Source organism: Poecilia formosa, unplaced genomic scaffold (assembly GCF_000485575.1).
Source record: "Poecilia formosa unplaced genomic scaffold, Poecilia_formosa-5.1.2 Scaffold100, whole genome shotgun sequence".
NCBI classification, from domain to species: Eukaryota; Metazoa; Chordata; class Actinopteri; order Cyprinodontiformes; family Poeciliidae; genus Poecilia; species Poecilia formosa.
This window is the reverse complement of record NW_006800039.1, coordinates 797,246-811,286: the sequence shown is the minus strand read 5'-3', so window position 1 is coordinate 811,286 and position 14,041 is coordinate 797,246. Positions and strand designations below refer to the sequence as shown.

The 14,041-nt window shown below is 40.9% G+C and overlaps 1 protein-coding gene across 1 annotated transcript; it reads right to left on the bottom strand.

Moving 5' to 3' along the window:
* Positions 1 to 333: 333 nt before the first annotated feature.
* Positions 334 to 13,391, bottom strand: alpk2 (alpha-kinase 2). Its single transcript, XM_007558915.2, has 11 exons — positions 12,973 to 13,391; positions 8,712 to 10,478; positions 5,413 to 6,778; positions 5,172 to 5,319; positions 3,585 to 3,712; positions 3,446 to 3,490; positions 3,035 to 3,333; positions 1,805 to 1,893; positions 1,498 to 1,715; positions 1,369 to 1,417; positions 334 to 1,292 (listed from the first exon to the last, which is right to left on the bottom strand). Exons 2-11 carry the CDS (start codon positions 10,335 to 10,337, stop codon positions 1,085 to 1,087), a joined length of 4,176 nt encoding a protein of 1,391 aa, XP_007558977.1. The 5' UTR covers positions 10,338 to 10,478; positions 12,973 to 13,391; the 3' UTR covers positions 334 to 1,084.
* Between the last annotated feature and the right edge of the window lie 650 nt (positions 13,392 to 14,041).

Here is a 14,041-nt window from a genome sequence, read left to right as displayed (position 1 = left end):
GTTGAAACGTGATACCCTTGAAGTGACCCTAGTTCATTTCTATTTATGTATTTATTTTTATGTCATTATTTTTTTATTTATTTTTTTTGCATGTGAAGCCACAGTTCACATGCACGATTACGAATACGATTTCTGCTCTTGATTAATTCAAACATTTTTGATATGTAAGCAGTACTTGTATTAGTTTTACTTGTTCTGTTCAGCATCTTGTGATTTTGGATAAAATAATAAAGTGGATGCTCCAAGCTGATCCTGAGAGAAAATGTAAACGGATTGCAACCAGATTGGTTTTCCAGTGGAATAATTGATAGCACACATCACTTTAAGCAAGAAAAATGTTTTAAAATTGTTTACTATGAGCTATTATTTACATTACAAAAATACGTGTACACTTTTTATATCCATTATGAACTGTAAAAATACTCAACAGTGATTTTACATCATCATATATCAGCTTTTGTATCCCATGCACTAATCATCTCCTTAAAACCAAACTGAATATTTTAAATTGCCCTTCCATGGATCAATTACTAAAATAATGTAAACACTCATAAGTCTTATTAAATCTATATATCCCATGAGCTTTAATATATACACAAAGGAAAAGTCCCAAGCTTTTCGTCCAAGTAAATCAATTTCAGCTTTACCACCAGACAATCCAAAGAAATTCAAAGCAACCACCCATACTGTCTAGTAACATACAGTTTTTTTTCTCCAAATTATTCAAAGTTTGAGATCATGATTAAAAAAATAGAATAAACTATTTATGAAGAAAATGATCCAACCAAGCACTCTAAGACATGACAGTTTATAGCTGGTTAAGTATTATCTAAATATGTCAGGTTTTCACAGACTTGAGCAATAAAAACTCTAGGCTACAGGTAGAAATTGTCACAGAAATAAATACAACTGTTCAGATCAGACAACAGGTGCTGGCTGCACGAGAGTCTCTTATTTCAGAGTGAAACATCTCCTTAGTGCTTCGGCATCTTGCAACGACCAGCAAACTGATTTCTGTGCCAGAGGCTCTGAAGTACAAAGTCCAAGCGGGGTCAGAGACTGTTTGCTCAACGTTCTCCTGATGCTATGACTTGTTCTTCACTGTTGGCCCAAATGTCTTCTTTTTAGGGATGGCAGGAGGTGGGGGTTTGGGTTTTGGAGCAGCCGAGACCTTTTTGGGCTTAGGCTGGAGAGATTTGAGTCCCAGGATCTCACAGTACTTGTTGCACTGATGCAGAGCTTTAAACTGGTCAATAAAGGAGGTGGCACAATTTCCTTTGAATCCCTTATACCTGTAAAGAGATATCTTGTTGAGTCACTGGCATAGACTATTTTTAATGCTTATTTTAAGGGAAGGGAAAAACTCACCCTTTCTTGCAAGTTGCTATCCCCACATCAGTAAGCTTCATGCCCACTCCTGAGAATAAATCAGATGGATGTCAGCACTCACACATTGTGATTTATTGCACAGTTCGCCGCAGTACTTGCTCCCCTAACCTTGCATGTCAGTAACCAGCAGATTGCCCTCCGTGCTATGGTAGACCCAGTGTTGGAAAGCGCAGCACTTCTGCCCCGCCTCCGAGTCCCGTCTCATCACGTTGATCTCTTTGCCGTCCTTCACAGAGTACTTGACAAAGTCTCCGATGAGCTCCTCTTCCAGCGTTGCGTAGGGGATGTCATTGGATGGACGGTGGACAAGGTAGATGGGAATGATCCTGGTGGAGGAAATTCAGCAGGGCAACGTCAGTCTGTACAGATAACGGATGCCGTGGAGAAGATACAGACCGGCGAGCACGTCACTCACTCTGGGACGTCTCCAAAGGTTTCGACAGACTGAGCTGCTGAAGTGTAGGCCTTAATGTACTCCCTTGCTGTGTTCTGGACCTGACACTCCTGCAGAACAAGCAACACTTTCTGTAACATCTCCACAGACAAAGGGCAGTCAAACGTTTACAGAAAATATTACTTTTTGCCAAAAAGAAAAAGTAAAAAAACATAAATAAATCAAGCAAATATAAAATATATGAGTATAAAAATAAACATTGATAGCAGAAAATACAAGTCAGAATAACAAAGATCTAATTTAATCAAGTTATTCATATTAAGAAAAAAAAAACATCTGCAAAATAAAATTAAAATGTTTTCTTGTTCAAGTTTTTTCAGAAAATTATTTTAGATTTCATTTAGCTACCAACCTTGCACACTCTTTTTTTTAATTTTATTTCAATTAAAATACTTGTTTATTTCCATGTGTTTTAAAATGTTGGTAATAATTTATTTTTACATAACTAGATATTTATTTGCTCATTTTAACAAGTAACTTTTCTAGTTCCAGTTTTAAGATTTTTCTTCATTTTGCTGAAAAGTTTATTATTGTCCAAGACGCTACAATAAAATAAGCCAAATTTTATTTTGACTCATGTTGCATCTGCACGTACATTTGAGGTTTTCAAATTCTACTGATTTTAATCTCATGCTACATTCAAATACAGATTGGTATGTGGGAGGGAGCTGGACTTGAACCCATATAAAGATCTCATAATTTAGAGACGTGTGTTGTTGTAACCGTAAACACTATTGTCACACCATTTTTTTGTCACACCATTTGTGACACAGGGAGGCATGGCAACCTGAGAAAACTATTTCAACTGTAACATGCAAAGTAGGAAGCATCATGTTTTTGAGTTTTTTTTTTTGCTGCAATAGAGACTGATACACTTTACAAACCAGATGATCATGAATAAAGAACTTGATGTAAAAATATTGAAGTAAAATGTCAACATCGTCCAGAAAGTAAATAAAAAAAAAAAAAAAAAAAGGGGGGTCTTCTAAATGGAAAATGACTTAAATAATGCAGCCAAATCATTTACAGACTGGCTCAAAAACAACAAAAATGAGAAAGGAAAATGTTTTGAATTTAGGAATATGAGTCCTGTAAAAGTTTATAACTACATAAAATTACCTGCTTCTATTCCTGCATTAATGTCACAATGATGCATTTTCCATTTCCAATAAAACCAGTGTTTTTCTTTACCTCTACAGCCAAATGGAAATTCTTCTGAAGCAGGTCGTCGTTGTTGTTGGTCCCGTAGCTGATAGCGTTGTGCACCTTGAGCACGCAGGAGTGTCCCGGTACTAGCAGGGGAATCTGACCCGCCTTCAGCTTCGTCCGGAAGGCCCGCCGATGCATGCCCTCGCCAAAGTGAACTTTTTCTGTGAGTATGCTGATGGGGTGGTTCTCTCCAAAGTACTGATCCGACAGGAAATCATCTTTAAACAAGAGCCTCGAACAGTGGGCATCCTCCTCTTCACTGCACAACTCTTCAGGCATAGCTGAGAGAGAAACATACATACTTTGTATTTTTTTCCCCTTTCTTTTCGTTCTTTATTTATTACAAAAAAAATGTAACTGAATTATTCAAAGTAGCCTTTAATCGGTACTCACTTGAAATGATCTTTGGGGATGCAGGTATCACAATCTCACTTAAAACTAAAACACAGCGAGAACAGAAAAAGATTAACTTAATGTGCTTATTTTTCTTGGATCACGCATTTTTTGATTACGGTCGTTTTGTTTTTTGTACCTTCATATGTGAGCACGTAGTCTAGGTAGACAGATCCATGGGAGCAGCTGAACTGACACTCGTACTTGCCCAGATCTTTGTGGGAAGCGTTGGCGATGATCACTGACACTCTGCTCTCGTCTCCTGCACTTCAGAGACACACGTTTATTATTACTTAAGCAATTTAGTAATGGGAAATAAAACATGGTAAGCTATCATTTACGTGGCAAAAGACCTAGTAGTGTCTGAAAGTAAGAAGCAACAATCTTTCATGCTTTTGTGGCGTGGATAAGATCAAGATTCGAAGGTTTTTGGGTTTTATGAAAAAAATAAAAAGACTTCTAAAGGTCACTGTGTTTCGATTTCAATGCCAGCTGATAACATCGTATTCAGATGTTTTTTTTTTCTTATTTCCTCCCAGTAGCCTTTTCTGCTATCCTGGGAGCATGCTAATCCTTGCATAGAGATCAGTTACTGTTCCTGAACCTGAGCCATTTGCACCACTGCACCAAAACGGTCAAGGAACATTTAAAGGAAATGTAACTCTATGCACTGGAATGGGGAGTGGCAAAGAAGCCGTAATAGATACAGTGCAGTGCAAAAATATTTATTACCATTTGAACTTATTTTTTTAATACATTTTGTCCCATTACAACCACAAACGCTGACATGTTTTATTGGGACTCTGAGTGACAGATCAGAACAAAGTAGCACATAATTGTACAGTGGAATGACACATAGTTCATAGTTGAATCTGAACCAAAAGGTGTGCTAATTGCATCCACTTTACTCTGAGGCCCCCAAATAAGATCCAGAGTGCCTTCAGAAGTCACCTAATTGGTAAAGAGAGTCTGTCTGAGAGTAATTTAATATCAAATGAAGATACAGTTGCTCTGTGAAGGCCTCAGGAGTTTGTAAGAGAACATTATTGAAGAAACATCATCACGAAAACCAAGAAAGACTGCAGGGTAGGGTAACCAGGGATAAAGTTGTAGGGAAATTTAAAGCAGACTTAGGTTGTAAAACATCATTCCAAGTTTTGAACATCTTGTAGAGTGATGTTTAATCATCTTGGGTGTAAAATAATCCAGCACAAATCCAGCAGTGTAAAGGTAATTGGCCATCTTAAAATGGCAGGCTTGGGAAGTAGTCTACGGTAACTCTAGAGGAAATACCAGTCCCAGCTTGCAGAAAAGTCATTCATAAGACACAGGGTGCTATAGTGAAACACGGTGTTGTTAAAGTCATGCTATGGGATTGGTTTTGTTTAGCAGGGACAGGGAAGCTGGTCTAAGTATATGTGAAGGTGGATGAAGCTAAATGCAGAACAACACTGAAAGGAAACCTTGTTAGAGGCTGAAAAAAGTTGAGTCAACGGTGCAGGTTGACCTTCCAGCAGGTCAACAACCTCTAAACATACAGCCACAGCTATGACTTATGTACTGTCGTCAGTTTGAATGGTCCGGAGACCTGAATCCAAAGAGACGCTCTGACAAAACCTTTAAGGCACCGAGACTGACTGATTTGTGTTAAATTGTGTTCTGGGAAAAAAAAAAAAAGAAGCTCCGGTTCAGTAATTTAGCCATGTAAAGCAATGACAGTAAATACCTTCTGTTAATCTGAGCCAGCGGTGCGCCGTCTCTGCTCCAGGTCACGGTGTAGTCTGAGTGCACTCCAGCAAACTGACACCAAAGACACATACTCTGAGGGTCTCCGCTCACCGACTCTACCTGGATGGGCTCTACCACTTTCGGATCTGCACACATCAGAACAACATGAGGACGAAATAGAAGAGCCTGTCCCAGAAATACACAGCTTCTGTTTCGCTGTACTTGATGAGGGCCCTCACCTTCCTTTGGAGGGATCTTCTGTTTGACCCCCTCGCCATGTGCTTTCTTCTGAACAGCTGTGATTTCTGCCTGCGTCTCTTCCCCTTTTGCTTTTAACAAAGTATCAGTCTTTGACAGTTTGGACTCCAAAACACTGAGAATCTTGCCAAACTTATCCCCTGACACGCGTCTCTTTTTAATAACATCGTCATTCGTGAGCTCTTGAAGACCAGAGAGATGGGGAGCTTTCTGAGGCGCCTTATCTTCTGGCTGCTGGGTTTTTGCTTCAACAACAACCGACTGATTTTCATCCCGCTGAACTTTCCCAGCTTTAATCCCCTCGAACATGTCCACCTTTCCTTTTGCAGATTTTGGTTTTGCTCCATGCTCCGCATCAACTGATGCCTCTGTTTCATGCTTAGCCGATGTTTTATGACCGTGTTTCTTTTTCTTCTTGCCATGTGGCTTGCCCGTGCCTTTCTCAGTTCCCACACTGGTCTCCATTACAAGTTTATCTTCCTTGGCTTCGAGCCCAGCTTCGATGTTCTCAATAACATGATTTTCCCCAGTTGCTAGGTGGCTTTCTTGCTGCTTGGAAACGTGCTGCGATGTACTCTCTGGTTTTTTGGCAGCCTGTGTTCCATGATGATGACCAGATGATTTGTCCTTTTTGGAGCGCGTTTTGCTGTCTGAGGGGTTCTTTGAGGTTTTATGAGGCATTTTGAGCTGAGTTTGCTCAGATTCAGCAGCTGTGAAGACAGGTTCTGAGATCCAGGGGATAAATGGATCGTTTAAGTTTAAAGTGATGCACGCAACATGATCCTTCTCTGATATGAACAGACAATCTCCGGGAAAAACGGTGAACCTCTCTAGATCTGTGCTGAAATCCCTGATCTCGTCGGGCGCAGAAAGGAAAGGCCACACGGTGTCTTCAACTTGCAGATCCTGTAGTTCATCGGGAGAGAATTTCTCATCAGTGTTTGTTGTATTCTGCTTTGTATGAATTAGCTCCTCGTGACTTTCCAGAAATTGTTTGTCAGTAGTTCCACCCAGGGTCGGAAAGGGTGTGCAGTCTCGCACATGACCACAACGGATGCTGTCACTCAGGTAGGTTTCTGTGCAACTTTGACTTCCTTCCAAGCTGCTGCTTGTCCGACAGTCGAGGGCAGAGTTACCACTGAGGGGAGCTAAGCACATAATAAGCTCAGGACTACCTGACTCCACCTGGCTTCCTCCAACCGGGTCTAGAAAAGTGTTAAACGAGACATTTGTGGGTATGTCTGCCTCTGGTTTGTGTGCAGAGAAGATACTGAGATCTGTTTGACCCTTGTCTCCTGTAATCTGCTCCTCAGTCACAGACCCCTTGCACAGAACATCTCCAAAAACCTGATGATAAAATAGACAAGAAGAAGGACAAGAAAAATCATCTCAGTTTAAAAAACAATTTCAACAAATCAATGCATTGCCATTTATTTGTCCGTACACTGCCTCGCAAAATTATTCAAATCGAATGAAATATTTTGTCGTGTTACAAACTTCTTATTGCTGTCTTTATTTTATAAAAGTCTTTTAGTAATAGTAATAATTTTGATAAAAATATGAAGACATGAAAAATCATGCATGCTTTTCAAAAATAAAAAATTCTGACAAGCATAAATATTCATCCCTCTTCACTCCAGTGCGTCCAATTCACAGGCCACACAAGTAGAGCATTAAATCAGAATGGCAGCCAAGAAGCAGATGATAACTCTGGAGGAGCTGCGGAGATCTAAAGCTCAGCTGAGTGAATCATTTTATAAAATTAGTTTTGGTTGTAGAGTTCACAATCTTGCTTTTTTGTTTTTTTCCGGATCTGTAACCATCCATGTATCGTCAGACATTTTATAGCCTATTTGAAAAAAACCCACAATACATAGCAGAAGACTAATGCTGATTATAACCCTCAATATACCAGTGAACTCAGGTCATGATAACATTTTGCAGTGGGATGTTTTTCTTTAGATTGATGGTTAGCACGGAGTAAATCTGGAAGAAAATCTGTTAGAGGCTGGAAAAGACTTGATACGAAGGGAGAGGTTCATTTTTCAACAGGACAACAACTCTAAATATACAATCACAGCTACAGTGGAATGGTTCAGATTATGTGTTAGAATGGTCCAGTCCAAGTCTGGACCTAAATCCAATTGAGGATTCCAGACAAGACTTGGCTCAAAGACAGCTGGACACAAATTCACCCACACCTTTTCAGACATTTGTTTGTAAAACATTTTGAAAAAAAAAAAATGTATAACTTCATTTTTGTAATTTTGCAATTCTTTGTGTTGGTTTGCACATAAAATACCAGAAGAATACAATAAAGTTGCGGAAAAAAACACATTACAAAGTTCAAGGGGTATCAATACTTTGCATGCAGCTATGTCTATCACATGTAAATGAAAACAAAACACAGCGACGGCTTCTTAAGTTGCCTGTTTCCAGAATGAGTTTCCTGGTAAACACTCACCTTCCAACAGAGCCACAAAGTAAAACTTTACTAAACCTTGTTTCTTCCAAGTGCCGCCCGATGTTCAACTCATGCCCTCTGCTGCACAGCCGTCTCCTAGACTTGCTGGTTTGCTCCGAGTGGATGAAAACCAGCCTTCTCCTCCCGAGGACCTCTGAGCCTCCTGATCTTGTGTTTTTTGACTGAGACGTGGTTCGAACGAGTGCGTTTAAGGGTGTAAGGGACAGCTGGAACTGGGCAGAGTCGTGTTTCAGTCCTCAGCTGTGCTCTCCTCTCACCCCTCTACCCTGACACACCGCAGATGTGGGCTATTATCAATGAACTGTCAGCTATTATTAGATGCCATTTCTATCCGTCTGAGGTCTTCTTCTCAGGCTCCCCTGATCCTGCAGCGCTCCTCGACTGCTGGGTTTTTGAGATAGAAGCCAAAAGAGTTAATCCAAACAATGCAGGATAAAAGTTCAAATCCCAGGTGGCTTCAGCCTCGTGTGTGGCGGGTGAATACGTGACTGGCTGGCTCAAGGTATGGCAGCAATCACAAGGACATGGGCAGGAATGTCTCTTAACATTCTTGCTTTGTTTCCAAAATGTGCGACTAGTTTGTTCATTGGCCAGCAATGTAAAGCCATTTGCTGTTTGCTCTGGTGTAAAGGTTGAATCTTTCCAGCATCTCCAACACATTTTCACACAGGTCAGCAATGCTCTGAATGCATGAAAGTGTGACCAACAGACACAGATCAACCCTTACAGCTTTTCTTACCAAACCGAGCACAAGTCTGTCTCATGTAATGCCACAAATTTAAAAATATATCTTACCTCCTTGAGCGCCAGGTCTCTATGAGTGTTCAAATCCACGTCTTCTGTTATTTTCAGCTCGATTGGACGGTTTTCTTCACTTGAAAATAAATCTTGTTCGAAGGTCTTGGAACATCTGTCAAGCCAAGGGAGGTCCAAACAACCCAAAGACACAGTTCCAGCATTGAGCGTGACTTCAATCATTCCAGCATCTGAGTCTGCTCCAACAGAGAACAATCCAGCCGGTGTGTTTTGCAGAGCGGAGCACGAGGAGGATTCTGCCTGGCTGCTCAGGAGCTCCTCTGCCTCTAGTTCTCCTCCACATGTACGCAGAGGTTCAACGCTCTGGGAGGCTCCTCTGTCATAAAGTTCAGGTCTTGAAGCGTCAAGGCACAAAGAAAGACAGCTTTGTTCAGAAGGGATGAGACTCTCTGGGATATCTGGGGTCTTTAGTGGCTGATCTTGCACACCCATAGCTTGCCGCCTTTCCTCCGCCTCTGTCGGCCGTAGATCGTCTCGCAGAGTCTCCGGCTCTAAGTGAGTGGTCACCTCCTGCAGCGCTTGTGTCAAAGCGTCGATCTCAGCCCCTATTTCTGCAAAGGCGGCCGTGATTTCTTCTGGCGGATCCTCAATGACCCCAGTCCAGTCTGAGAGCGCACTGGCCCAGCTGTCTACTGACGACCACCTCTCCACTGGTGACCAGCCAACCCTCCTGTTGTCACCAGGACTGTAATCTGACTCTCGTAAGAAGTCGCTTAGCGCTTGATGATTCACAACCTCCTTGTCTTCTGCATCCTCACCTGTCAGATACTGGCACGCGTCCATCCAGAGCTCGGCGGGGCTGACGCTGTGCTGCCTTTGCAGGGTCAAAGCCGTGACCTCTGCTTTCACAAATCTCACATCACTTTCCGACACCCAGTCCACCTCCCAGGCATCCACAGCAGGTGCTTGTAACTCATCACACTGGCTCGCCTCTGACATGTTGTTCTCTGAGACTTGTTCCTCTGTAAAGCCACTTTGACACTGTGTCTTAATGCCTTCTAAATAACACATTGGGACATGCGCATCGCTGTCTTGGTCTGCCTTTCCGACGCCCGACTGCAATGTTGACTGGTATTCGGGATGCGTGGTCCTATGAGGATTTGTTATGTTGGTAAGGATGAAATCCCGCATGTCGCTTTCAAAAATATAAAGATCTGACAGAGGTGCTGGAACCTCAACACTGTCTAAATTCTCGGATTCAGTCGGACTAAGTTTGTTCTTCAGGCAGCACATGGGAGATGTTTCTGGTTCTACACACAGCTCTGTTGTACTGGACAGGGCTGGAATAGAGTCACTACAGGGATCAGGCAAAGGAGGTATCGCTTCACTTTCTGGTTCCAATGGATCCATACAACAAGGTCCAATGAAGGCAGACTTTTGTGAAGACTCCAAGCAAAGAGACATGCTGCAAGATGAATAGCTTAAACTATCACTGTCAGGTAGTTTCTTGTCGGTGGAAATGTTTATTGTGTCATTTTCATCTGGGATGGACAGCACAGGTAGAGTCTCTGTGTCTGGTTCATGCACCTGTGCTCCAGTTTGATTGTCTGTGAATGGTTCTGCGGACCACTCAGGGTCATTTGTGGAAAGTTGCGAGGGGTCCATCAGGACTTGAGGATATTCACTGGCCCAAGCAGTCAAACTGGAACTCCACAATTTCTAGGACCAGGCTCTGTGTCCAGGGATGAATTACTGATGTCTCTTTCTGTTGGGGCTATTCCCTCTTTTGATTCTGGGATTCAGTGCCTGAAAAGAAACAAATTCAATCATCATTAGAACTCGTTGGCCATCTGTGAATAATAAACCACCTGAAAATGTCTTAAAAATAGACTGGGGTTAGGCTCCCTTTATTTTTCCTTCTTTTTTTTTAAGAAAAAAAAAAGGCATTGCATTTATTCACATTTTAACTAAAATTATGAGACATTTGAATGAAATGGAAAAAAAAGTGCTTTTCAATATAAAATATTTAAATACAAGTGGTGGTGGTGGTGGGTGTGGTTGGGCTTCATCACAGCTGTCACTGGGTGAGAGGCTGTGTAAACCCTGTGCAGCAGCACACAAGCAGAGGAGGGTGAGGGGTTCGGGCAAGGGGGGCTGCTTGTGCCCCACCATCTGCAGCTTTAGAGATGATGGGCTGTGATGATAGGTTTGAAATAAATGCCATGATTTTATTTCTGTAGGGAGAGCTAACCTGGTCAGAGTTGTTGGGAGATGAATTGAGATAGATACACAGGAAAGGTAAAAGAAAACTTGTGAGAGGCTTCTATCGGTACTGTGTGAAGATATCAAAACATGCAGACAGAGCAACAATAGTAAGGTTTAGCTGAAAGGCTGTTCATTTGTTAAAAGTCCAGTCAAAGTTCAGACCAAATCCAATTGAGAACCTGTTTTTATTGCTTTTTTTCACAGACTGAGTTTGATTCATCTGCAAAGAAGATGGAGCAGTTTCATTTCCCCTCAAACTATTTTTTTTTAAATTATGCTAAGCTTTGTGTTGGTCTCTCACCAAAAATCCCAATAAAACTTTATCAAGTTTGTGAAAATCCTAAAATTCATCTTAAATAGGTCAAATATTCCTCCTTACTGTCATACATCGTGATTACAAAACAGGAAAAACTGACGGCATTATAATTCCAGTTTAATTGAGGGGATGAAAACTGATGCTCAATAAAATGTTAATCATGCAGCAGTAGAGTGCTTGTTTCAGCCACAAAGAGTAAGTCATCTGACTTACTCTCTCCCTCTCTGGCATGCTGTCAGTGGTCCCACTGACTTGTTGCCAAACTAATTATGAAATGCACTCCCCCCCCCAGCCCCCCCGCAGGCTTTTAACAGCACTGAAAACTCTTTCCCCTGTTTTCTTGATGGTCAATGTAAAAATGAACACAGACACAGAGTCCTTGAAGCTACAGGGGGTTTAAATGTCTTGTCAGTCTCCTCATCTTGCTTTTAAATTACATTTTATGAAGTGTGAAACTTTTTTTTTTTTAGCGGGTCACATGTGAAGCATCGGTGGGGTCAGTGGTTTCAAAACATTCACTCTGACATATAAGATGGAAGCTGGCGGCAGAGTAACTGGAAAAATACCAGCTCAACTTCACTCCAGACCTGCATTTGTCACATTTCAGCCTCATAAAGGACACCTGACTGAGTGCTGCAGCTTCAGATGTTTATGCTGAGAAAAACACACCTCAACAGCTGAGTACAAACTGCAGATATGAAAGCATTTCAGACTGAAATTAGAAAACATTTGGCCATTCTAATATTCGCAAACTTGTCCAAAATGCAAGACGTATCTCAAAAAATCATTTACTACTTGTCATGCTGAGAGCAAAGAGGGATGAACAACCTTCATGCTTGAGCATTTATATTTGCCTAACAACAAGAATTTCTGTTGGATTATTATTTTTTTATTTAATTTAGATCAGACTGTCTGGTAGGGTTGATTTTTTTAAACTTCAGAAAGAGCTTGATATATGCTGGCAAATAATAAAAATTGTTCTTCTCTGTCTGATTCTGAACAGACCTCCCATTAAAGTGTGCGCTAGTTTCAGGATGAAAAGTGAAAACCCCAACAAACTGATGTTACAAACTTCGAACCGTGGTTAATTTTTTTTTTACAAATTACAAAACAGAAAAAGCTGACGGCATTATAATTCCAGTTTAATTGAGGAGATTGTCATAAAGTGGTTGTTGATGGTGGTGAGGATTGACGCTGAGGTTATGGTGATGATGAGTTTAATGGAGAAAATGCTCACACAGTCCACAACAAGCGGCACGGCAGAGAACTAGCACACAGCTAAATACCGGTAGCTACTGAAAACGAGAGCCGACACTACCAGGACTATACAGTTCCACTGGCAAGAAAACCACGTAAGACAAACTTAGACAAGGACCCGATGAAGAACACAGACACAGGTGAGACTAAATACACACGGGATAATCAAGGGAATGAAACACGCCTGGGAGACAATCAACGAGGGGAGAGGACAAAGACTCACAGGGAAACGGAATCACACAGAAAAACTCAAAACTAAACAGAAACATGGATCATGACAGAGATGAAAACTGATGCTCAATAAAATGTGAATCATGCAGCAGCAGAGTGCTTGTTTCAGCCACAAAGCCACAATCAAACGATGAGCCACCCCACAGCTGAAGCTGATAAAAAAAAACTATTATAATTAAAACTCTTGTCTCATCTGCTGGGGGGATTTCCAGCCAAACAAACAGTACGTACCCTTTTCATGGCCGTGCCGTAGAGGATATAGACCTATGATGTAGGACTTCAGCGAAGGCTCGGGCAGAGCCGGTGATCTCGGGGTGTGGGGTTATTTTTAGACGCTGTCCCCCGCAAGTACACAGTTAGTTACCTGATATTGTGAACATGTGCTGATCCCGAACATTTAAAATCTGATACGTGCACTTCCAGACAGCTTCAGGGATGGCCTACTTTGGCTGATGAATTTTCTGATCAATTATAAACAGAACCAGACTCAGTTATGGCTGCAGAGAGAGAGAGAGAGAGAGAGAGAGAGAGAGAGAGAGAGAGAACACGATTAAAGTTTTAAAAAATAAGGTAGTGGCTCATATAGAGCCTTGCATATACATTAATACTTCTTGAACTTATAGTTTGTCATGTTTCAGTAATAAATAGTAGTAAAAAATGTGAAGTAGAATAAAGTGGTTATTCATTTTCAAGTTTTCTTTTTCTTTTTTGCAAATAAAAGGAGGAATAGTGGGGTGTATCATTGTCTCTAAAAGTCAGTACTTCTTTCATTGCAATTGCAGCTGCAAGTGTTTTTGTCTATCATGCCCAGGTTTGCAGATATAGACTGTAATTTTCTGCTGCCCCTTCTGATTAGATAAAACAGTGATAAGATACAACTAGAGATATGTTCATGAGCCTTCAGTAAAATCTTCTGAATGATCATTTGGTCTTCACTAATAATCGATTGCTGATTGTTCCTTCATTATTTCAGTCCCTATTTCATTCTTATAATCAGAAGTAGTTTGTTTTATGTCCTTATATTTATGTCAGTTGAGTTTATTGTTCATATTTCTACTCAGGAAGTGCATGTTAATGAATGTGTCAGTTTGAATGACTTTGATTTGTACTTTGATTCAATTAGGAGCTCATTGTAATGTTCCCCGATCCTTAGGATGAGAACTATTATATAATTTATCCTTTATTAGAAAAGGTCAGACAATTAATAAGGTCCTTTAATAAATGGTGAGCTATGCAAGGCTGATTAATTTATTATTATTTGTATAATTTAATATAGTACAGGATGAACCAGCTTTCTGTT